Below are 23,111 nucleotides of genomic sequence, written 5' to 3' on the forward strand. Positions count from 1 at the left end.
CTGCCTCCAGCTCCCCGGTCCCCAGATCCCCCTGCCTGCAGCTCCCTAGTCTCCAACCCCCCCTCCTGCAGCCCCACCTCCGGCCGCCTGGGGGCGCTGTGCCACCGAGCCCTCCCCCCCCAATCCCCGCGACGATCCATGACTCCGCAGCCCGCAATCCTTTACTCGGTGATCTTCTCGCTGCCCTGGCCGGGAGGAGCCGATGGCAGCACGGCGAGGAAGGGGAATCGAGCCTATCGGCGCTCTCCGCCAATCGAGCCGCTCGGCTCTCCGCGCGCATGCGCAATGCGCGCCGGCGCCGCCATTGCTGTCCTGTCAGTGAGGCGCTGGGAGCCGGCGGCCGGTAGAGCGGAGGTAACGGCGGGGCGGGGGGGAGGCCTGGCGCCTCCGCACGGGCTGTGAGGGGCGAGGGGGAGGCGGGGAGACGACGCACGCCTCTGAGAAGTGCTGGCGGCTAAAGTATAGGCGAGGCTGAACCGAACCGGTCCTAGCTTGGCTCGGTTCGGCCTGGCCCGGCCCTTCCCGGTTCTGCCGTGGTTGAGTGCGGCTCTGCCCCTGTGCTCCCTCTGCAGCAATGGAGTTCCAGGCCGTGGTGATGGCAGCGGGAGGTGGTTCCCGTATGACAGACCTGACGTCCAGCATCCCGAAGCCGCTGCTCCCGGTGGGCAACCGGCCCCTGCTCTGGTACCCGCTGAACCTCCTGGAGCGCGCCGGCTTTGAAGGTGAGACGCAGTGGTTACTTGGGGTGTGGGTGGAGACGACGTGCTTACCCTGGTCTCTTCAGGCTTCCCATAGCCACCTCTGCCATGCCTGTTTGTCGCCCACCTAGTTCTAATGTCCTTTCACAGATGCCTTGTTGAGCAGGGCATTTGCTTTAGCAGGTGGTCTCTGCATTAGAGATACACAGTTGGCCCATGTCACATCCTTTTCTTAACAGGTACTTCCTGTGCCTTTGCCTCCTTCCCCCTCTTCTTCTCTTGCTAAGGCTTTTTCCATCTATATGCTTTTCCCAACTTCAGTGTCTTTGCCAGTGTTGTTAACTGGGAGTCTCTAATTTCTTTCTGTGAATCATTGATGAGAGTGGCGTGAGAAGCGTGTCAGCTCTCTTGGGATATCTCTTGGTTTGTTGTTTTAGTCTGGCCTGAAGTTCACGGTTACTTGCTCTGTCTGAGGCCCTTAGTCCTTGTTGTTGTAGCATGGAGTCAAGTGCTAGGTTTTCGACAGAACAAGGCAGGGGAAGTGGCAAACTTGTAATGCCTGTGGGCCTTGTTTCATGGGCAGGCTAAAACAGTGTGTAGTATATAGTGAGGTTCTTCAGTATTTTCTAGGTTTAGGTTTTTGTTTACTTTTTGATTGGTGAACCAAGTCTTTCCGTGGTGTTCCCCCTGCTATATATAAAACTTCTTCCTGATGCTTCTCGTGGCTCTGTTTTTTTCATGTTTATATTTGTCCTTTGCCTTTCTGCATCTCTGTTTTTTCTTCTCCTACATGACACTGCAATTATTTTATACTCCATCCCAAGAATGTGGCTTCTTTTGTGACTTCTTCTTTTCTCTGTGAAAATGTAAATATCGGCCCATGGTTAGCCATCTCATGGTTAGGCCATGTTAGAGCATGGTCAGCTCTTACTTTCAGAATGAAAGGACAAAAGAAAAAAGCAAATTTAAGACTTTGCCTTTATTTTGTTTCCTAAAAAAGTCCTTAAGAACTTTTTCCCCTTGGAGTTGCTTTTTGCCTGTTGTTAGTTGAAGTCTGCTTTCTGAATGTCTACTTTCTTTGACTGTTTTTTCTACTTTGTTTGGCTGTGATATGGATATATGGGTAGCTAAAAGCTTCTCTGCAAGCAGTCTTGTGCTTTTTGTGACTTTTTATAATTATTCAGAAATAACCTTTTCCACTTGATGCTGTTGACCACTAGTAGGTGATATCATGGTCAGATCTGTCTCCTTTCTCACCTGTAGCTCTTCAGCTCATCTATCCCCTATGAAAATTTGGACATGCAGGGTCGTGTATGCAGCTTCAGTAAGTGAGCTGCCACCTACCTGCTCCTGTCTTGCTTCTGCCCCCTGACCAAGCTGTATGTTTCTGCATTAATACTCCAGTGGCACAAATTCTCTCCCTGGATCATAATTCTAAGTATTATAGGAGGCTTTAGTTCCTCATACGTGCTTATATTAGTAAATAGGTGTCCCACAGTGTGATTCACTGCATTCCTTCTGTCCCAACTGCAAGTGCTTCATCTTTCCTAATATTAGGAGACCTTTGTCCAGCTCACCAGATTTATGCTGAACTGCTTATAACTTCCACTGGACACTAATTCCCTCTCCATCAGTTACTTTTTTCCCCAGTTCAAGGTGTGCTTTCAATCCCCGTCTCTAGGTTCTTCAGCCTGTTTTGACTCCAAGTTGGCACCCAGTATGGGAGTGGGAGGGGAGCCCTCCTGTATCTCTGGTACCCAAACCACCACACAATCCTCATGTTTATACTTCCTTCCTCTTTTCTGTTAACACATTCAGGATAAATTCAGATTTATTCTTAGTGTGTTTTCATCTTACCACAGGAGCTTCCTAAGCTGAGGGCTGTATTATTTCCTGTACTTCTCTGTTAAAATTGCATATGGAGTACAATGTTATAGTATTGTTTGGCTGGTTTTTGTTTTTTTTTTTGTGGGGTGGGATATTTTAGTTTGAGGGTTTGACTCAGTCTTGTCTTTGCAGAGCTTCTGTTCTCAGAATCTTCATTTTGGAAAATATGCTTTCATGCCACTGTTGATATCCTTCAAATATGCATTTACCTTCTGTCTTTTGTAGATGGAATGAATTTGTTGCCAATACATTACTTCACTCCCTTGCGAAGCTGATGCTGTGAAATAGTTTAACCATTGCATTGTAAAACTGTGGTTGGTGGTGTTGTCCACAGAGGATTATACAGGATCAGGATGGGCAAAAGACAAAGGTCTAATGTGTTGGTGACATTAATGCAGGGTCTCGTTGGCCTGTTTGAGGATGTATGGTTTGAGGTCACTTGCTAACGATAGAATATACTTCTGTCTTGCTGACTCATGCCACCTACATGCATGTGTCCCTTTCAATAACAGCCCTCCACCCACACAAAAAAGGAGAGATTGTTTTCATATTCAATAGGAGTTTCTCTTTTGCCAAAGTTACTGTTGCCAAAAGTGCTTGGTTTGTAGAACCATGTCATGTTACTCAAGGCTTTTGACAGTTCCATCAGGCTTTGTAAATAAAAAGTGAAAGTATTCTATTTGTGATTAATATATTTTGGGCTTTTTTTTTTGCTTGATTTCATTGCTCTTTTCTCTGTTCTAGAGGTCATTGTGATTACAAGGAAGGAAATCCAAAAGATGTTAAACTTGGATACAAAAATGAAGCTGGATTTTGTGTGCATCAGTGACAACATGGACATGGGTACAGCAGATTCACTGAGGCATATTCACCAGAAAATTAAGGTATTACTGTCTTTTATTGAACTTGCCTGGAAGGCATTTGTTTCTAATAATTTTTTTTTTTTTTGCATTGTGCTTTAAGACCTGTCCCACGTAATGATATTGTGGGTAACTGAATTTCCTGATTCTCAGAAGAGCTGAATTTTGTAAAGGTTACCTCATGGGGGAACTCAAATGACTAGAATTGACAGCTGGGAAGGCTGGAGTAAATCCAGGCTGGGCACTGGCTGCTTCTTAGTTAGTGTTAGCTTTCTGACAAGGTAATTAAAAGGTTGTATTTGTTCATACATTTTTTGATAGGATGTGTGATAGCTGTTGTCCAGTTAGTGCTTGGGGAAGTAGTTCTGCACAAATGTTCTTTGTTGTAGCTTAGGCAATACGCTGATACGTAAGGAAGCTTGTGCTCGGTTCTTGGCCCTGCCACGGGCTTTCCTGCGCCATGAGGCCAGCGTCTTGCTCTGTGCTTCAGTTTTCTGCTTTGCTGGCTTGGTCATACGGTAAGCTCCTCGATAAACAGTGCCCAAATGTGATAAAGGGCTGCTGTTCTAATAAAAACACCAGTTCATAGAATTTTAATTTCCAGCTGCGCAATTAAAACACTCCCATGTAAGGCAGAAATGCTGCTTTCTGGGATGGAATTTTGTTTTTGTCATTGTCATACACTTAATCTTTCTGATTTGTTCCCTGTCTGTTTAGGCCATCTTAGCCAAATTGGCTGTTTAAATAAAAGTTGCAACAGAACATCAATGGACCGTTTAAGTCCTGAGGTGTCTTTTTGTCTTCAGGCTCTTTTTGAAGGTAATAAATTGCAGTATTACAGGCCATGTATTCCCTAGCAAAAGACTCCAGTTGAGACCAGACGAAACTTTCCAGGCATATGTGAGTGTCTAGGTGGTATAATGAGAGAGATTCGGACAGGGATTAATACACAGACCAGAATAATTTAGAGGGTGAAGAGAAGATATAAAGAGGAAAAGCAAAATCAACAAAATCAGTTTAATTTAACTGAACGTTTCTGTCATGTGGAGAATCGCACTCTCTCATAACTCAGTTTGGCAGTATTTTTTAAATACGTGCATGCAGTAATGAAATATCTTTCCTCTTCAAATTGTGACCCTGGCCTTACAGTTTTATTGCCTGATCAGAGCGATGAGTCCAGCTGTCTGGGAGCCCCTCTTTTTGGGAATCCAGGCAAGTTTGCTTAGGGGGTGGCCTGGGAGGCAACAGTGAAGCGTGTGGGGGTAAGAAAATAGACTGTGTCTTCAGAGGCGGCAGTGTTGATCTTCTGTTTATTTTTCAGAAAAAAGGCTTAGAGAAGATGTGAGGTAGTATTGAAAACCACACAGCTTTTCTTCAGTCAGCTGCTGTGTATTGCTTCTGCCTTTTTTATTCCATGTCTTGCTTGTCTGGCCAGAGAGGACAAAGTGGTCTCTTATTTGAAATAGTCTACACTAAGTTCTTGAGCAGGTTGCCGCACTGTGTATTTTGGAGTCATTCCTCTAGTAAATGCATACCACTGGTTCACGTCTTGCAGGGTATAGCCTCTCCTGTGTGATATAGGTGAGAGAACTACACAGTAAAGGTAGCTGAAAAGCTGCAGTATGTTGGTTATGTCTACAGTTTAGCAGGAGAGAGATCTCACTGAAGAATGCCCTGGTGAAAAAAACTGTTGCTTGTGGCCATAGTTTGCTGGCAGGCTTTTTGCAACCCATGCCAAAAGTCTGATGAGGAGTTTAAACTAGTTGCTGAAACTTTTATTTGTTGCAAATTGAGTTAATAGCCCACAGACACAAGAGCAAGTATGCTCAATAAAAATGAGGTAACGTGGCACAGTATAGACAACTTGCTTGTGTGCAATGCGAGTGACATGGAGTAAAGCCAGCATTTTAAATGCACAGTAAGAAATATGTCTAAGACTAGCTGAACTGCTGATCTTGAGATGCGCATAAATGTTAAATGACTCTAAAGCATAAAATCTCATGGCTTTCTGCCTTGTCTGATGTTTGACTGAGGCAGTTCCACCAGCGCAGCGTTGCTGCTTGCTGTGCCTGCAATGGCAGGCCTTTTTGCTGTGTTGCACCTTGGTTAATGAAGTTTGATACTGTAAAGATTAGGTGTTGAGATTAGATTTACAGAACTGCGTTCATGAGTAGCATGAGAATGCCTACGTGCAAAGGGCTGAGGGAAGGTAGTCTGCACTGTTGTTTTGTAACTTTTTGGTGCTGGCAGTTTTGGGGGCAGGTAAAATTGACTGTCTTGGATCACGGTAACAAGCAGCTGACTCCACCCACCATTCTTACTCTTTCCTGATCATTCAGAAGTTCATGAGAGCAAAGGAAGCATGTTCAGGTTTTTGTTTGCTGTTCGCCCACTCTACACACACAGGATTATTTTTTTTTTTGACATCTTTCTATCTTTGATATAGTAAATGGATGTTCTTTGCTTTGTTGGAACTCTTCCTGTTATGTTCAGGTTTTTGTTTGCTGTTCGCCCACTCTACACACACAGGATTATTTTTTTTTTTGACATCTTTCTATCTTTGATATAGTAGATGGATGTTCTTTGCTTTGTTGGAACTCTTCCTGTTATTTTTGGCTATCTCAGCTTACACCTGATTGACAAGGCAGCAACTTCTTTAGGTTTTTTTATTCGTTAAAAGTCTGAATGTATGCTTTTGGATCCTTCACACAATAAAGATATCATGCTAACCTTGATTTCTAAAGACACCTGCTTGGGAAGTGATGAATGACAGAGAACTTGGTCCCATAAGTTCCACTTTTTGGGTTCCTAGACCTGGATGTCTGTCTGGCCTGTTCTTTACCAGTAGGTCTTTAATTGAATTGTGTGGTGGGGTGGTTTTGTTTGTTTTTATTTAAATGTCCAATTCTGGTGTCTGAATAGCTAACACCAGTGACCAGTTGGTCTTCACAACTCTATGGCTGAGAACCGAGGCTTAAAGAGATGAAGGAATTTACATTAAAGAAAGTTGTAACAGTACTGGGAACTGGACATGTGTCCCAAGTCTCTCATGGTTTTGTGAACATCATAGTCTTTCTATACTGTGTGTCTATTGCATACTTTGTTTCCCCACCTTGAAAAAGCCAGCAGGACAAGAGATTAAACACAAGTTGAAACTATTTTAAGTGGAAACTATAGAAGTAGAAACTTAGTAGTCCATTTTCTGAATTGCGACTGTTGAGAGTTTTTTTCAGTGTGTGCTAGATTATGACTTTTAAAAGGTCCTTAATTTGCGAATGCATTGGTCTAAATTTAAGTAACTGAAAAATCATTTTGCAGCATATGAAGTAGAAACTGCTAGGGATTTTTTCCTATCTGTGTTTGTATTATTTTTTTTCATTGAGTAATATAACATTCATGTTTTACACTAAGTAATTAATGTCCAGCACTTAAAATGATGTCGTCAAAGAGCAAAAAGTGCATATAGGAGTTACTGATTTATTTCTTAAATGCTTCTTTTTATACAGGGATATGAAAACAATTTAAGGACTTTGTTACAATTGTTGATCAGGTCCTTTAATTGCTTTCCTGTGGACAATCCCAGCATTTCACTAGAATGCTGTTGGTTTCAGGATCGTACTATAGCCTGTGTACTTCATGACAGTTTCCATGGCTATCATTTTAATGTCCAGTCTCTGTTTAAAGATGTACTTTTAATACCACTGTCAGTTTTATTCTTTTGGACCTTTCAGTTCCTAGTTTTTTGCTCATCTTTTGCAGGACTGATAATGCTTTTCAAAATATGAAAACGCAGTTGCAAAGTCTTAATTCTTTTCTCCTTTATGTGTAGGACTGGAAATGGCAGAACAGAGGCTATGTAGACTGACAGTTGATGGTATTATAATACTGCTCTTATTGAAACTGCAGCTTTACCACCATAGGGGTGCTTACAGGTCTCTGCCACTTTATGATCTAGCCTAAACAGAGAGACAAGCCAGCCTTCCATGCCTGTAGGTTTGGAGTGATGACCTTTCCTGATCATGAAGAGTGAAGAGAATGCACCTGTTCCAGATGGGGCCTTGGCAAGAGGAATTTAATATATTTTGGAAGGTGAAGGTCTGCTTCTGTAGCTGAGTAAATTCGTTACAGGAACATTGACTTTATTTATTTTAAATGCCTTCCATTTTCTTTCAATTGTTCACATACACGAATCACACAGAGTGATTTCCGTAGTGAAAACTTTAGTACTTTTTGCGTTACTGCCTTACTCGCAGCATGGAAGTGAGAAAGGTCCAGCAAGACTTACAGGACACAAAAAGAAGCACCCCCATGGATTTCTTCAGCTGCGTGCCTGTCAGCTTTTGAAAATCTGTGCAAAGTAGTGGAAAAAACCTTTCACTAATTTTTTTTGAAGACAACGAAGAGCTGTGATAAACCAAATAACTTTGATGGATCGTATCAAGCAATGAATTGAGCAGTTATTCTTAGGTTCCAAATCTGTTAAAACAGTTCTCTCACCCAATTTACTCAATCCAGTATTTTTATGTTGAACTTTTAAAATATAGCTATGTGTTCATGTCTGTTCTCAAGAATCATTGTTAATTATTACTTTGAAACTTCAGAAAATTATTTTTATAGATTAAATAACAGAATCATCTAAGTCTGTAAAATGTAATTACCATCTCAACCAATGTACATTAGTAAGAGCAGACTGTGAGCTCTTTAGGCCAGAACTTATGCTTTTCTTTGTCTTTGTAGGACATGTGTTTTAGTCTCCTCCTTTGGTTGGAGCCATTTTGCTATTGTCTTAATCTATTATTTACATTAAAAATATTCTTAACTTGTCAGGGAGTGCTTGAAATAAAAACAAATAGTTACCATAGGTGTAAAAAATTGGTTTTGTAGAAAATGTAAAGCAAACTACCTCCTTCATGAAGTCTTGCTTTGCACATCCATTTTTTTTCCTGTCACTTTCTGATTCTGCTCTCTTGAGATACCTTTCCTACTCCATCAGTCACTTAGGCTGTTACTCATCACTGTTTGATCCATTGCAGGCATGGGAGGCACACAGCCTTTGCATGCTTTGCTAGGGAGCCTGTAGAATTTGTAAGAGGGAGGAAATAATATGCTTTATTAAGAGTCAGATTCTCTAAAGGGTAAACTTTCATAAGGGACAAAAATCAGCAAACAATTTGGATGTAAGGATGGCTTAATCTACCCCTGAGCATGAACAACTAAACACCTCTTCCATGGTGATGAGAAAACACCAATCTTGCTATGGATTTCTCTTTAATTTTCTTCACATGGTATTTCAAGATTAAGGGTTTTTTTAATGAGGTTGGTGTTTGGCATTTTTAGTAAAGCAGTATGTTCAGCTTGTTGCTGTAAACTAAGGATGATGTTACAGGTGTGACAGAGCAGATGCTAGGGTGTAATTTGATAACTTCCATGTTCCTGCTTTTATTTATTTTAATTTAGCATCCAAAGCTTGCTAACTGCCAGGAGCAGTGTGGAAGGGGGCCTCTGTAAGAGGTGTGTTTTTTCTTTTTCTTTTTAAAATCATCTATAATTACTTTTTCTTCAATAACTATCTCCAGTCCTAGTTTCTGGTTTTTGTTGGTAAGCACTACTGGCTGGAGCATTCAGATGAGTTCATTCTGAATAATAAGGAAATTAGTAAGAGTCCTGACAGTTTCAGTGGTGAGATCTGATATACTTTCGAGCAACAGAAGAGGTGCAAGTGCTGTCTGCTGCATGCTGTGGTAGGAGATGATGTGGTTTTGTTTTGTAGGCAGCTTGTCTTTCAGTGGTGACTTTTTTTTTCATAATTGTGGGCAGTTGACTGCCTTTTTAAAAGTTAACTTATTTTGATGTCTCTTGAAATTTTATGTAATGAAATTCCCTGTCTCACTTAGGGGGGCTTTTCCCCTGTAGCTGGTGTTAGTGGACATACTTGTAAGGTCTCCTGGTATGTCCATCGGGGCTTTTTAGTGGAGTCATTCCCTCCAGTATGTTGCTCTGTGACTTCTTCAGTCCAGATTTAGTCTTCATTTATTCAACTTCTACTACCATCCTTAAAGGCCTTCTCTTGCAGATTAGTAGACCTGCTTCGGATGATTCACAGGACCAGTATGCAAAATGTATGTGCCATGACCTGCCATGTTATAGCACAGTAGTAGTGTCAAGATTTTGGTTGGTAACACAGAACTCACGATTTTGAGGATTAGTAACAAGAAATTGTAGTTAGGAGTCCAAGATTAAATTGCAACGACTCCAAATGTATTAATTGAAATAGGGTGATGGTGAGCAGCCACCATGATAGGGGAAGGAAAGGTAAACACAAGACTAGAATGTATGAGGTAAAGTATTTTTTTTTGATAGAGATGCCAAATTAATACTCTTGCTTATTGGGCAATGGGAAGGTTTTTTGCCTGGCATACTGCACAGATGTAGAACTCAAATGCATCAAATGCAGAATAAACACTGGAAAAGGATATAAGCTATTCAGAGTAGAATATAATTGGGTTTCAATTTGCTATGAGAAAACAGGCTGAATATTGCAGAAAGGTTTTAATCAGAGCGGAATAAGATTGTGAAACAGTCTTCCAGAGGAGTAATCAAGACAAAAATTCCTTAATGGAGTGAGAAGCTGAGTTTTGTTGTGGGTGGGTTTTGTTTGTTTGTTTACTGCTTTGGTTTTTTAAAAATAAACTAAGTAATGTGATACCTGGAATGGCAGAAGGCTAAACTTAACTCGGGAAACCTCTTTAGAGAACTGTGTCTGTGACATTTTGCTTGTACCATCCATCAAACTGCTGCAGACCTTTTTGTATTGTAGATTATTGTAGATGATAAAAAAAAGGTAGGGAGTGTCACTATAGTTTACGAATTAGTTCCTCTGAAATGTAGGCATCTCTAATATTTGACCATTTTGTTTCTTGTGCCAAACTTTACCAGACCCACGCAGCTGCTGTCTGGCGCCACCTCCCAGGCTGGGGCCTCTCCAGGCAGCAGGTTGAGAAACCTGGTTAAATCATGAATCTGTGTCTCATGCTGAAGCAGGAGGTGGATTGGGTGTGCCTGCATCAAGCATTTGTCTTCACTGAGTCTATATTATTTTCATCTTCTGTTAAGCATTTCTCTCCCTTGTGTCACTCAACTATACTCCAGTCAGTGATTAAAATGTGGTGTTCCAGCAGAGTAACAGCAATGGAACAGTTTCACATTTTCCTTCCTTGATGAGCCCTTAGTTGTGTTAATGGAAGCCCTGACTAATATGGTGTGAATTAATCAGCATGTCTTCTGCTGCTATCACTGGTGAGTGCTTGCATGCGAAACGTTTCGTCTCAGGTGGTCCACCTGGTTTTCTCAGTTTCAAAAAGTAAGATTTGAAAGTAATACAGCTCTTAAAAAGCAAAGCAAAACAAACCTTAAAAAGCTACCAAAAAAGAAGAAGAAAAACCAACTTTCTTTGAACAAATAAACAAAGATTGAAACTCCAGATTCTCTTGGTATGTGCATCTTTGGGAGCCATGTTGTGGAAAGTGTGATGTCACGGTGGTGGTCCGTATGCTGCTGAGGGTCACTGATCCGTGGAGTCTTGGACGGCATGGCTAAGCGCTTCACTTCCTCTGTTGAAAAATCTCCTTTCCAAACACATGATGTAAGTAAGCTTGCTGTAACGGCTGGAAGGTGGAATCTGAATCCTTTTGGTACAGCTAAGCAGAGTTTGGTGAGCATGGAAAGAAAAACTTCAGTCCCCATAATATATAGTTATGTAGTTTTTGTACTGTCAGTGGAAATAAAAAAACCAAACTGAATTAATTTGTAGGAGACAAGGTCTGTCTCTCTGAGCAAGACTTAACTAAACACTCTATTCATCTATTTTGAAAATCTATTTGAAATAGTAAAAGAATTTAATCAGCTTTTTCCTAGCTTGACCTGACAGAGAACACTGTTTACTTGAGTGGCTAAAATACAAATAAAAGTTGCTGTGTTGCCGATTTTTCTGGTTCTGCTTGTTGCAATTTTGTTAGTGGTGAGTGGGAAAAGCAGACGTATCAGATAGCAGCTCGTGGGGGCTGTAGCATCTTGTCTCCTTCTCTAGCTGTGATTGAAAGCTGCCACCACGGAGGTACTAGGCAAAATTTATTACGGATTGCGTGCCCAAGTCCCATTCCCAGAGCACAGCTGATTGTCTTAGAAAGCAGCAATACTGGCAGGTGCTCAGGCTGGCGATGTTGCTGGGGGGAATGATATAGCCCTGCCTGACTCTGTGCTTGATGAATGTGTTCAGGACTTTGCTCTGTTCTTTATTTTTCCTGGCAGGGTAAGAGTTAGAGAATTAAACAGTTGTTGGGATTTTTTTTGTTATGTTCTGTTTTAAAGTTACTCAGCTTTAGAAGAATGTAGCTAATTAAATTAATTATTTTGCTGCCAGGGTTTACTATGGATCAGGGCTAAAACACCAGAAGTTTGAATGAGGCAATTAGCTCTGAAGGTAAGGATCAAGAGTAGTTATTAGAGCATTTTCTGTTCTGCACATTGTAGGCTAGAGAAGATGCCTTCCATTATAGACACAGGCAAAACCATAGGTGTTTTGCAAGAATAGTCATTGACAGACCTGAGATCCCTGTCAGTTTTCATTGTTTCATCTCCCACTGCATGTCCTTATCCTTCTCATGCTCCTGGCAACTTGAGGCCTGTGCTCATTATGTTAACCAATACCTCTTATTTCCATGTAGAAGTTAATTGTCAGCATTTCTCCTGTGTTACAAATTATGCTTTCATTTAGACCCTATGTCATTTCTGATGAATTAAACAAATTCTATCTATTGTAGTTGCAGCCATACTAAGCTCTTTGCACATGTATATAGCTGAAAAAAAATTTTGTAAAGTGTCCTCGTAAAAAAAAAAAAAAATAATAATTTCCTGTTTTTGAGCTACTACTAGTTTTCATTTTTTTGGGAATGAATAAAAGTTAGCATTCGTTTTTGTAAATCATCCTTCATTTTCCCTACTTAAAGTACAGTCTTCTTGTGTATATAACTTAATATACTGTGTGTTGAAGGAAAATTACAGCTTCAGTAAAGGTAACCTCAAAAAAAAAATTGCATTTTTTGTCTAACAACACTTTTATGGACACATGAAAGCAAAGAACAGTTAAACACCCTTTATTATCAGCTCATTTTGTCAGGCATAGGAAGTCTTTTACATTAATAAGTCAAACTCAGGTTTGTAGTTTTCGAAAGTCATTCTGTGATGAATGTTCAAAGAAACGAAAAGTCTGTGTGAAATGAGTTTGTGCATCTTGTTTTATTTCCAAAGAGAGAGTAAGATTTTAAGAGTGGGGGGACAAAAGTTAGCCAGTGTCCTCCAGCTGCCAATTTTCCTTTGGTGCTGTCAGTGGAAAGGGCAAAGCCTTGGGCCGTGTGTGAGCCTTGAACATGATACTGTCACCCACGTCTGGGTGAGGATATGAAGGCATCACTGATGTCCGTGCCACCCTGGACTCCACAGAGCAGGAGGAGTTGTGTAGGACTCCGTTTGGTGTTCCTCATTGATGTCCTTTTTTAGAATGTTAAGTCACCATCTGGTCTGATGTTTTAAGAATTTTTTACTTCTAACTTCCAAAGTTGGTGGCCTTTTCCCATGAGACTCAAGGCTTCCCTGTCTTCAGGTAGGGTGATATTTGCAAGGAGGTATTCACAGGCTATTTGTACATTTTTCTGGAATAATATTTCTTCCTTGCTGTCTGCAGCCTTTTTACTTTGTTTCTAACCTGCATGATTTCTACTTGTGTATTATCCCCAAGTTTGGATCTAAACAGCCCCTCCCTCCTAGGAGATTGGGGCTTTTCATGGCAATTGTGGGCTCTACAGCTATCATGGTTACCCTGTTGCAGGTGACATTCCTCAGTGAGAATTCATCCCCTGAAAGAGAAAATGGAATTGTTTAGATCAAAGGCAATTGCGTGTGTTAACCTAAGTACATAGTTCCAGTTATTGGGGAATGTGGGAGGGAGTAGACGCCAAATATTAAGCCATGGATTTACTGTGCTGGAGGGGGGTTTTCCCCATGTCTGTTTTTGCAGCCTGGTACGGTGGTGTCACATTGATAGCAGGAAGGTGATACTGGGAGCAGCACAGGCTGTCCCAGAGGCTGTCGCTTTGCTCAGCACTGTTGAAAACCGTGGTAAAGATCACTAGTGACTTGTAGGATGCTGGGATTGAATTTTGCATTTTTGTCATGTTACGTTAACTGGGAAACCATGTAGGAAAACCTACATGGTTTTTCCTCTGTTCTGTGCTGAAAAGGGGAAAAACATTGTGTATTCAGATTTTCTTGAAGGAAATTTCAGCATTCTTCTGTAGTATAAATTCTGTTAGTTCCTCTGGGAAGATGGTGAAAATTCTGGATTGTGGACTAACAGTGCTAAAAATGTAGCAGAGGTCTTGAAGTTTTCATAATGTGTTTCTTACAACACTGGTTACTGCAGAGAAGATATCACTGGAAAAACTGGAGAGCTGCTAGAGGAGAAAATAGTATTGCATGGGGGAAAGTATAGTAATCTACAGTTTGAAACAGTACTTTCATGTAACATAGTGTGATTTGGTTTTACAGGAAAAAAGCACTTGAACAAAGCTAATCAGTTTCCACACCTATGGACACTCAGTTCAGTGCAGGCTGGTATAAGGTGGCGATGCCATCGAGCTGTGCTTCACAGTGACAGGTCCTGTTGAGCCTGTGCTTTGTGGAGCAGATTAGTGTTTGGGGTTTCTGTTGGAGCAGAGTTGAGACTGGGTTTTGGGTAATGACTTGGTTTGACCTTGGAAAGAGTTGCACACTGTTTTGTTGTTGTTTTTTTTTTTTCATTTAAGATCATGCTGATACTAGTTGTGGGATGGCAAAATGATTCCTGAGGACACATGGTGTATATGTCTTGGTTTTCATTTGTAGTCTGGTTTGAGACTACAAGGAACCATTATGATCCTCCAGGCTGTAAGGGAATTTGCACACAGGAATTAGCCTCAAAACTTATGGATGTCTTAGTGAATGTTTCTGAAAGATAGCAAGTCTTTATTCATACATTTCAGTAGATGAATAGTGTATTATATCCTTTGGTATTTTATTCCAGATCATATTTATTCCCCCTCTTAAAACACTTTGCTTTTTATTTCTAACTCGAACACTGATTTCTAGTCCCTGAACCCAGTCACGCCTGCTTTTTGTTGTGTTGCTGAGAGATCTTCTGCTGTTTAGGTAATTGCGGGCTGTGGGCAGAGGCCTTCTTTCTCTTCAATAAGTTGAGCCGGTTGAGCTCCATTAGGACTACTTTTTATTATTATTGTTTGTATGACTGCAGCACCTGACTGCCTAAGGCTCTGCTTACATTAAGTGCTAAGCCTGGGCTTGAGCTCTGGGCTTTGGCAGCAAGCCTGCTGCGCCGCTGCTGTTGAGATTGGAGCCCGGCTGCCGCGTTCTCCTTTCTGTTCATCTGAGGCAGAGTCCAAGATCAGCTGCACAGCAGGTCTGGTAGCGCTGCCGTCCAGGTAGTCCTGGAAACCTGCTTTCCAGGAATAGGAGTGATGAGGAGACCACCGTTAGTTTCTGGAGTTCTCCTGACTGTGGAGAAGGGATCTGTTCTTGCAGTGTGTTGAGTCGGGAGAATTCAGTGCACCAGGCTCACTCTCCATGAACTGGTGAATTTGGGGCCTGAGTTACGGGGTGCGCCCATGAGCTTTAGCATGCATGGCTCTCAAGAGTGGTGGTGCACACTTTCTGGATGCCTTTAGATGGGAGAAGGCCAGTCTTCTCTGTGGTGTGCTTACGATCTGGACGTGAACCCAGGAGACAATGCCTGACCTCAGACAAATGAGAGAGCCTAGCGAGACAGGACAATATGTGTTGGTGTATCAGTCCTGCACCCCAGCATACTGATAGCCTGATAATTCTCAGTTTTCTGTGAGTGTAGGGGTAGCAGGTTTCTTGTTTGTTTGTTTTAATAAAAAGGGGGACAGAAAAGACAGCAGACCCTAAAACCACATTCTTTAGAAGATGCAAGTAGATAATAGAGCTGGCGTCTTTTACTGAGGTAAGGCACAAGTTGACTTGGTGAGTGGCAAGTAGAAGAGATAGGCTATTAAAAGGAGGGCAGACAGCTTGAGCTTGATGTGACAGAAAGTGGAACCAGTGAAGAAGGTGATGTGGTTGGAGGAGGAAGCTGGGAAAATGATTTTTGGGAGTACAGTGTCAGTAGGACAACATTGCATTAGTCAGAAGCAGAGGAGGATATAGATTACAAAGCTTTTGTTCCAGTCCAGAAGCTTTACTGTTCAGTGTCATAATATCAAAGTCCTGCTTTGAAAACATTCTTAATAAGCTTGTGAACTTGTGTTCATCTCTAAACTTCTGCTTTTGGTTGCTGATAACCGTAAATTATCCTTTTCCACCTCATGTGTCAGTTTGAGCAGTAGGTAATAAGACTTCCTCCTGGGAGGAGACAGGATGCCTTCCAGGCTTGAATATCTTTCCTGTTCCTAGCTTATATGTATGTAAATTAAAAAATATTGATTTTGGATGGTAGCTCTTGAGATACAAAGATAACCTAAAATGGTGTTTTCATTGTACGATCCCATCTGATACAGCGCATAGGATGAGCCATATGATGGGACTGGGGTTAAGTCTCCTCCCCAGCTTCTGGCATCTTTCTTACAGCTTCCTTTGAGAAGATAAACAGTGATGCTGACAGGTTACGTATGTGAAGGCATTCACGTTGCCTTAAGATATCCTCACCTGATGAATTCAGGGCCATCCAAGAAATTAGAAGAGACTCCCTTGGCTCCTGCATTAGACTTTTCTGTTTTCTTTAAAAAAAAAAAAATAGAAAAAAAAAAAGAAGCCTCTTTCACACTGCAATGTGAAGAAAGAAAGTTTCTTCCATCTTTTAATGAGGAGAGGTCAGTGCTGGATTCCAGCCATTCTGTGCCGTAGATAGTTACGAAGGTGGTGGTCTACAGCGAACTTGCTGCTCCAGGGTGAGTGCACGGTAGGTAAATGCTTCATGTCTGCTAACAAAGTACTAAATCATGATTTTCTTCTGAATCTTGCTATCAAGGACATGACAAAAGCAGAGTGGGAATTCCCAGCCAAAGGCAGCCATTTCAGTTGGTAGCTAACAAGATCCTACATACATCAAAAAATAAATGAGGTTCCCTGCTCCAGTTACAGCAACAGCCATAGAGCTTCAAAGAGGTCACAGGTGTGGAAATTGGAGGACTCTTAATGGAGACTGAGATAAAAAGGGATTCTCTAAAGCCTTGGATGTAAGTTTCTGATCTGAAGAGTGGTGAGTAATGCATTTGCTAGGAGGTATCTCTGGTTTTGCCTGGAGCACGCTAACAAGCAATCAAAACGCTTGCCCACAGCCAAACTGTTCTTTCCCTTTCCAGTCTTTAGAATAATAAAAGCATTACACACAAACCCCACTGTTAATGCAACATGTGGGTGAAGTTCCAGGCTATTGTGTATAAAACTCTCAGTCTTAATTCCAGCAGTAATTATAACTTGTCCCTCTCTCCCCTGTTGTATGGTCACACCACAGGAAGTGATGCAAAGTTCTCTGTTTGTGTGTGTTTTAACTAAGGCTGACTGCAGGAACAGAATCCATCTAATATCTTGATTATTTTTTTTTTCCTTTCACAGTCTCAGCTGTAATACTGTGCAATTGAAGGCTTTTCACATTTAACTTAAACTTCTTATCTGTCTTCAGTTCTGTTAAGAGCTGATTCTACTGCTCGTGGATATTTTGCTGCTTTTCTGTTTATAATGCAATCTGACATTTGTTTTCCTCTTTCTCTTGAGGCTGATTTTGTTCAAATTAGAGATTTCCTTGCAACACATGTTTTCTCATTTTCTAGTCTGCAGTTTTTGAGGCCCTCAGCAGTTTAGGCTATGAGGTCCTGCCCTTGTCTATACTTGATAGAAAAAGTGTTGTGAATACCACTAAAAATTCATCATTTGCTGCCAGCTATCTGTGGTAACCTTGATATCTCCTGTTTGAACAGAAGGCATCCAGCAATTATTGCTGAATATAAAAAAGTTTTTAGCGTTGCCTTTGTATGCAGGGTGTGAGAAAGTCCAAGGCTTTTTATTTATGCTGGTATATTACACCATATAATTGCATCCATCTTTTGATCTGTGGTATGAATTAGTTCCATTGAAAACATGTTTTCTATTTTTAAATCGGCTGTCTTGAACTGAGTTCTTGAAACATTCTGCTTTTGGTCTTGTTTTTGTGTAGATTTTACATATTGTCCTGGGTTTAATATAATTGTTGACATGTTGGATTTGAGTTTCTTTTCTTTACTGTTTTTTTTTTCCCCTCTCTATTTTGTATGAATCTCTTATGGTTTATGTTACTGTGTTGTATTTATCCAGATTGAGTATGTAAATTATCTCATAATATCTGAGCATCTTACAGTTTAGAAAGGTGTGATAGTGAAGTGCTGTGAGGCAGTGTTAGAAAGGGAGATTTGGAGAGGCCTCATGTGCTGTGTTTCCAGACTTGACTGAACAGTCTGTGTTCAGTGGTGGCTACACTGGAAGACCAGGGCTCCATCCGTGGTCAGTAGGGACAGAGAAGTATTTTGAAACTCGGATCACAGGTGGGATGTGATCTCTGTAGGACCTTGTTTTTCTCCACTGACCAGGAGCTGAGTCTAAATTCTGGACTTAATTGTGTTAATTGCAAATCTGAGGTTAAATGGAATTACTGAGGCACGAGTGACTCTTCAAGGAGTGTCATATTCTCCTTTTCTGTGACTCTTGTGATGCTCACAAAAAAGGTGAGCTGTGCTACTGGCAAGGCAGGTCTGCTGTCCCTATTCCTGAGTGGTGCTGCAGTGATTCCTTGTGTTCTCCAACCCAAAGTCACTTGCTGTTCTCTTTTGTTATGCTCGATGTCTGGTCTGTGCAGCAGCTTCTGTGGTAGAGCCCTGGTCTGTGACAAGGGCTCCTCCATGTCATAGAAGTAGTAACCGAAATGGCACATACCAAGTTTGGCAGAGCAGGAAAATGTCAGAAATTCCAAGCATTTGTTTCACGCCCCATCTGTTAGATGGTCCTCCTTGAGTTAAGACCCATGTCTTCTCCTTCCCATGGTTGTAATGGGTGATGAGAATTCATTTGTGCGTGCATTTTTCTTCCTTTGCAGTGGTTCTGCTTGGGGTGTGTGCTTGCTGGGTTTTTTTAATCAGTTCATGTTGATTCTTATCATGTGTTTGTATAATAGTTTGGGGTTGATGTAATCATTGCTACATGTATTTCATTAAGAGATGTGTGTGTGTACTTAGGTGTTTGCATAATTCATGAAGTCAAGTATGTTCACATACCCCTTGTTAGCACATGAGCGCATGTACTAAGTACGTACTTCTCTTCTTTGTATCAGTGGCTCATTGGGAAAGGTGCACTGTATTTATTTGGCATGTATATATGTAAAAAACCCACAAGCTCTATCATTTATTTTCTTTCTTCTACACCCACCCTAAAAACGTAAAGAAAAACACACACTTCTGCTAGGGTTCTAGGATAGTTTATTTTTTCATTCAGCCATTAGTTTATTCGTTCAGGAGTTGTACACTGGAAAAAAAAAAGTGCATCCATTAGACAGTGAAGGCTTTATTTATGAGGGGGGTGGTGTTTCAAAGGGGAGGCTGTCAAGTCCCAAAAGAGCCTTTCATGGTGTATTCTCAGCGTGCTTCTGAGGCCACTGCTCTGCTCATCAGGAGGAGAAGCAGAAATGTGGGCTTTACAGAGCAACTGTGTGTTTCACTGGTCCCTGTGCTCACTGACGTTTATTTACATATTGGGAGAGTAAATGGGTAGAACAGATGGCAACCAGACATTTGGTGGTTCTGTTCCCGTATGCTCCTCAGGGGTCTTGCATTCAGTTTTTGCAAAAAGCTTGTCCTATAGTGAGGAGAAAAAACCCAGGAGCCTGTTCACAACTATGAGACGTTTGTTGGGTTTTTGCTGTAATGACAGATTAAAGCTTTTAGTAAAATGTGAAATAATTACAAGGTTTGTTTTACAAGTCTAGATACTTGTAGGATAAGGATAAGTCCATTGGTGTGTCTGTCTCTCTTTTTATCTTCTTATTATTATTTCTTATATCATCACTGAAGTGAAAGCATTTAGATTTGAATCCAGCAGTATCTTCCTTCTACAAACCTTCTGTTTGAGAAGCACAAGTCTGTCAATATGGGTCTTGGATACCTTTTGGCCTTTTCTGCAAATATTGTAACTCGATTGTGCTCTTGTAAAAATGGAATATCTGAAAATTTTGCTGGATTTTCCAGGATATTAAATCGTGAAGAAACACATATTAACAGTTGTGACTTCCATACCAAGTTGGGATTTTTTTCTTACTTTCTTTGTACACATTGGAATGTTGGAGCAGGGCTGCTCCAGAGTGCTAGGCAGCTTGCTTTAGTGGTTTGGGTTGTTTGGGTTTTTTCCAATATGTGCATGTTGTTTGTTTTAGAGAAGTGATAATTAAAGCACTTCTCCTGGGCAAAACCATAATATAAAATACACATTTTGAGAATATGTTCAAAGGGGCAATGCAAGTCAGGTTTTGAATGTGTAAAATTCTCAACCTGCTCATTGTTCCTTCCTGTAAAGCAGCCAGGTGTTTCTCAGTGAAGTGGGGAGAAATCAAATGAAAATTGAAGAGCTTGACCTTTTGCACAGCATGCCAAATCAGCAGCTCTAACAGTTTGTGATACCACAAGGTCCAGTGACTTATTGGTAAACACATGAAACTCCATTGCATTTGTAGGAGAACCCGTCAAGTAATGTCAATACCAGATCTCGTTTCTTGTCACCAACAGTGTGGAATCTCCTTGTGTTAGATAAAGTCTGTAAAACTTTCTGTATTATATTCTTTATTACTTTCTGTAATAAAAGGTCAATGGTGAACTAGTTTGCTTTGAACCAAGATTCTTTTTCAAAAGTAGAGTTACTGATCCTCCATGAGTTAATCACTTGGGTTTTACCAAGTATTTTCTAGTGCCCTTCTTATTAAATAATGTCTTTTAAAAAGGCAAAACTTGTAAGCCACATCACGCTCTGCGGGGAGGCTGACCGTAGTAAATGGTAGCACAGAAAGTGAAAATGGTAAGTGACAAGAAAGAAACACTCTCTTCTTGAGACACCTTTAGAAGGTTGATCATTAACAAAAAATAAAGTGGAAACTTGCTACTTTTCTGTAGGCCATGCTGCACAAATATTATGTTAGGATTAGTTTAAATGAAGATAATTGCTGAACTAGTAGGTTTTTGGCAGTATGTTCCACAAGCCACGTGAAATGCAGAAAATTGTTTCTAAGTAAGAGTTTTTAGTCAGAGCATATTGATAGTGTGCGTGGTTAATGGAGCTGCTACATCTCACTCAATGTGTGACAATATTTCTGTGATATATGCAGCAGTTCTCTTAAATACATTGTAGGGCACTTCGGAATCCTTTGAGATCAAAATTAAATACAAGCCTGTTATTAAATAGGGCCCAACTTCCTCTTTTTTTTTTTTTTTTATATGGGGTATTGCTGGTTTTAGGAAATGTATTTCTAAACTGAGCCCACCATCGCAGTGTAATTACTGAGTAAATCACATCCTAGATAGTCTTTGCTTTTTTTTCCCCCGATAAAATAACATAGTTTAAATATCTTTTCCAGTGGTTTGTAGCCAGATGCCAAGTCAGCTAAAAAAGATTTCTTCAGAAAGATTTCTTTTCTACATCATTATGTAACTAAAAGTAGCTGTTGCAGATACTGCAGAATTTCATGGCAGTCTTGAAAGCCATGGCATCTGTGTCCTGGTTCCTTCCCTTAGGAGCAGATGATGGCAATTTAGACAGTCACATATTCTTTATGGGCCAGAGCTGGATAATCATTAACCAAATAGCTAATTGGGTAACTCAAGAAAAGTAAATATTTTTGGCAGAGTGTGGCAGACCCTGTGTTTTTTAAATTTTGGGGGGAAAAAAAAAAGAAAGAAAATAGAAGTTATGTGTATTTGTTGTTGAGTCCTCAAATGCTAATCCATATGAGGTCTTTTGTATCTCTGAAGGATTTGGGTTTTTCTTCTTCTTTCACAGACTGATGTCTTGGTGTTGAGCTGCGATCTGATCACAGATGTTGATTTATATAAAGTTGTGGATCTCTTTCGGACACATGATGCTACTCTCTCCATGTTGATGAAGAAAACTCACGAACCCACAGAAGTGGTACCAGGACAGAAAGGGAAAAAAAAGCCAGGTACGTAGATAGGAATGCATATATTTATTTGTTACTAAATGATGGAGAGACCACTAGTATGCATGATATGTTTAGTTGTCAATCCCAGAGCAAAAGAAATAAAAAGGGTACAGATACCTTATTTTTAACTCAAATTCCCTGGTGGAGGTGTGACTTGGTTTTTTCCAGCTCACAATTAAGTATTAGACTCATGTAATCTTGCAGGCTCTGATCCAAAGCTCACAAGAGTTAAGGGAAAAGCTCCAGGTGACTTGAGTGAGCTTTGGATCAAACCCTAAATTTTTCTTACATATGAACATTAAAACCATTAGGTTTTTCAAGAGCACTAAGCATCAACCAGACTATAGCTAGGAATTTTACCATTGACTTTAGGCCAGCGTTAGACGGGTAACAAATACTTCTAGAAATTCTCCCCTCTCGTGATCTGCACTGAATTATTCTTCTGAGAGCACATCCAGGAGCCTTTTGCTAGCCAAAACTCCCACTGATTTCAAGGACTTGGTTAGATGCTTATCTTGTCCCTTTTACCATAATATCTTAGTGTCTTGTAATCTTTAATGTATCTATTCTCACAACACAGCTCTAAGGCAGGGCAGGGCTAATATCCCCATTTTACTTATATGCTAAAAGTACTTAATACTATACAGTTGTTCCCATACCATACCTCTCATTTTCTTTTAATGATATCTGTTAAATTGCTGAGGCTTGATTATTGCCAGCTTAGTGGGTCCTGGTCCGTGATTAAAGATCAGAGGCACTATAGTAATACAAATAAGAAAGCGTAGCTTCAAACTGTTTGAGAGAGAAGTGGAATGTAAGCCAACAGTTGGACTACGTGTGTGTCTGAAATTGGAGGAAATGTGTTGTTAAAAGAAAGCTGCTTAGACTCTGCATGAAAAGATTTTCTGGAGCAAAGTGTAATGGTAGTAGGGCTGAAAGCATTTAGGACTTGGACTCTCAAACAGCTCTAAACCCCCCTTTTTTTTAAAAGGCAATATAAGTGATAATAGCACATAAAACGTTGTCAAGAGCACTACTACAGCCACAGAGTTGAGCATTCAAGTGTTATAAACTCATGGGTCTATGGTTAAACATCATGGAGCTGCCCAGTACGTGAGCTCTGAGCCCACACGGTGGGGGCAAGGAGGTCTATGAGGATAAATAAGATCACCTGAAGACTCTTCATAAATGTAAACACATCAGGTTGCACACGCATTCTTAATTTGCTTATTTCTTAATGTCTGTGTGCTTGACTTTGTAGCGTTACTCTTCTTACATGATTTGTTAAAAAATGTGTGTATGGTTTCTCATATCTGTAAAAAACCAAACTTGAAAACATTAGAATCCCATCATACAGAAGTGTTTTGTCAC

The 23,111-nt window shown here is 40.7% G+C and overlaps 1 protein-coding gene across 1 annotated transcript in view; it reads left to right on the forward strand.

The window, feature by feature from the left end:
• Window positions 1-278: 278 nt before the first annotated feature.
• Window positions 279-23,111, forward strand: part of EIF2B3 (eukaryotic translation initiation factor 2B subunit gamma) — a 106,029-nt gene continuing 83,196 nt past the window's right edge. The window contains exons 1-4 of the mRNA XM_014939524.1: window positions 279-354; window positions 573-722; window positions 3,330-3,469; window positions 21,581-21,740. Coding sequence (XP_014795010.1) covers window positions 575-722; window positions 3,330-3,469; window positions 21,581-21,740 — 448 coding nt within the window. The 5' untranslated portion in view covers window positions 279-354; window positions 573-574. The remainder of the gene's footprint in view (window positions 355-572; window positions 723-3,329; window positions 3,470-21,580; window positions 21,741-23,111) is intronic.

Source organism: Calidris pugnax, unplaced genomic scaffold (assembly GCF_001431845.1).
Source record: "Calidris pugnax isolate Ruff unplaced genomic scaffold, ASM143184v1 scaffold18, whole genome shotgun sequence".
NCBI lineage: Eukaryota > Metazoa > Chordata > Aves > Charadriiformes > Scolopacidae > Calidris > Calidris pugnax.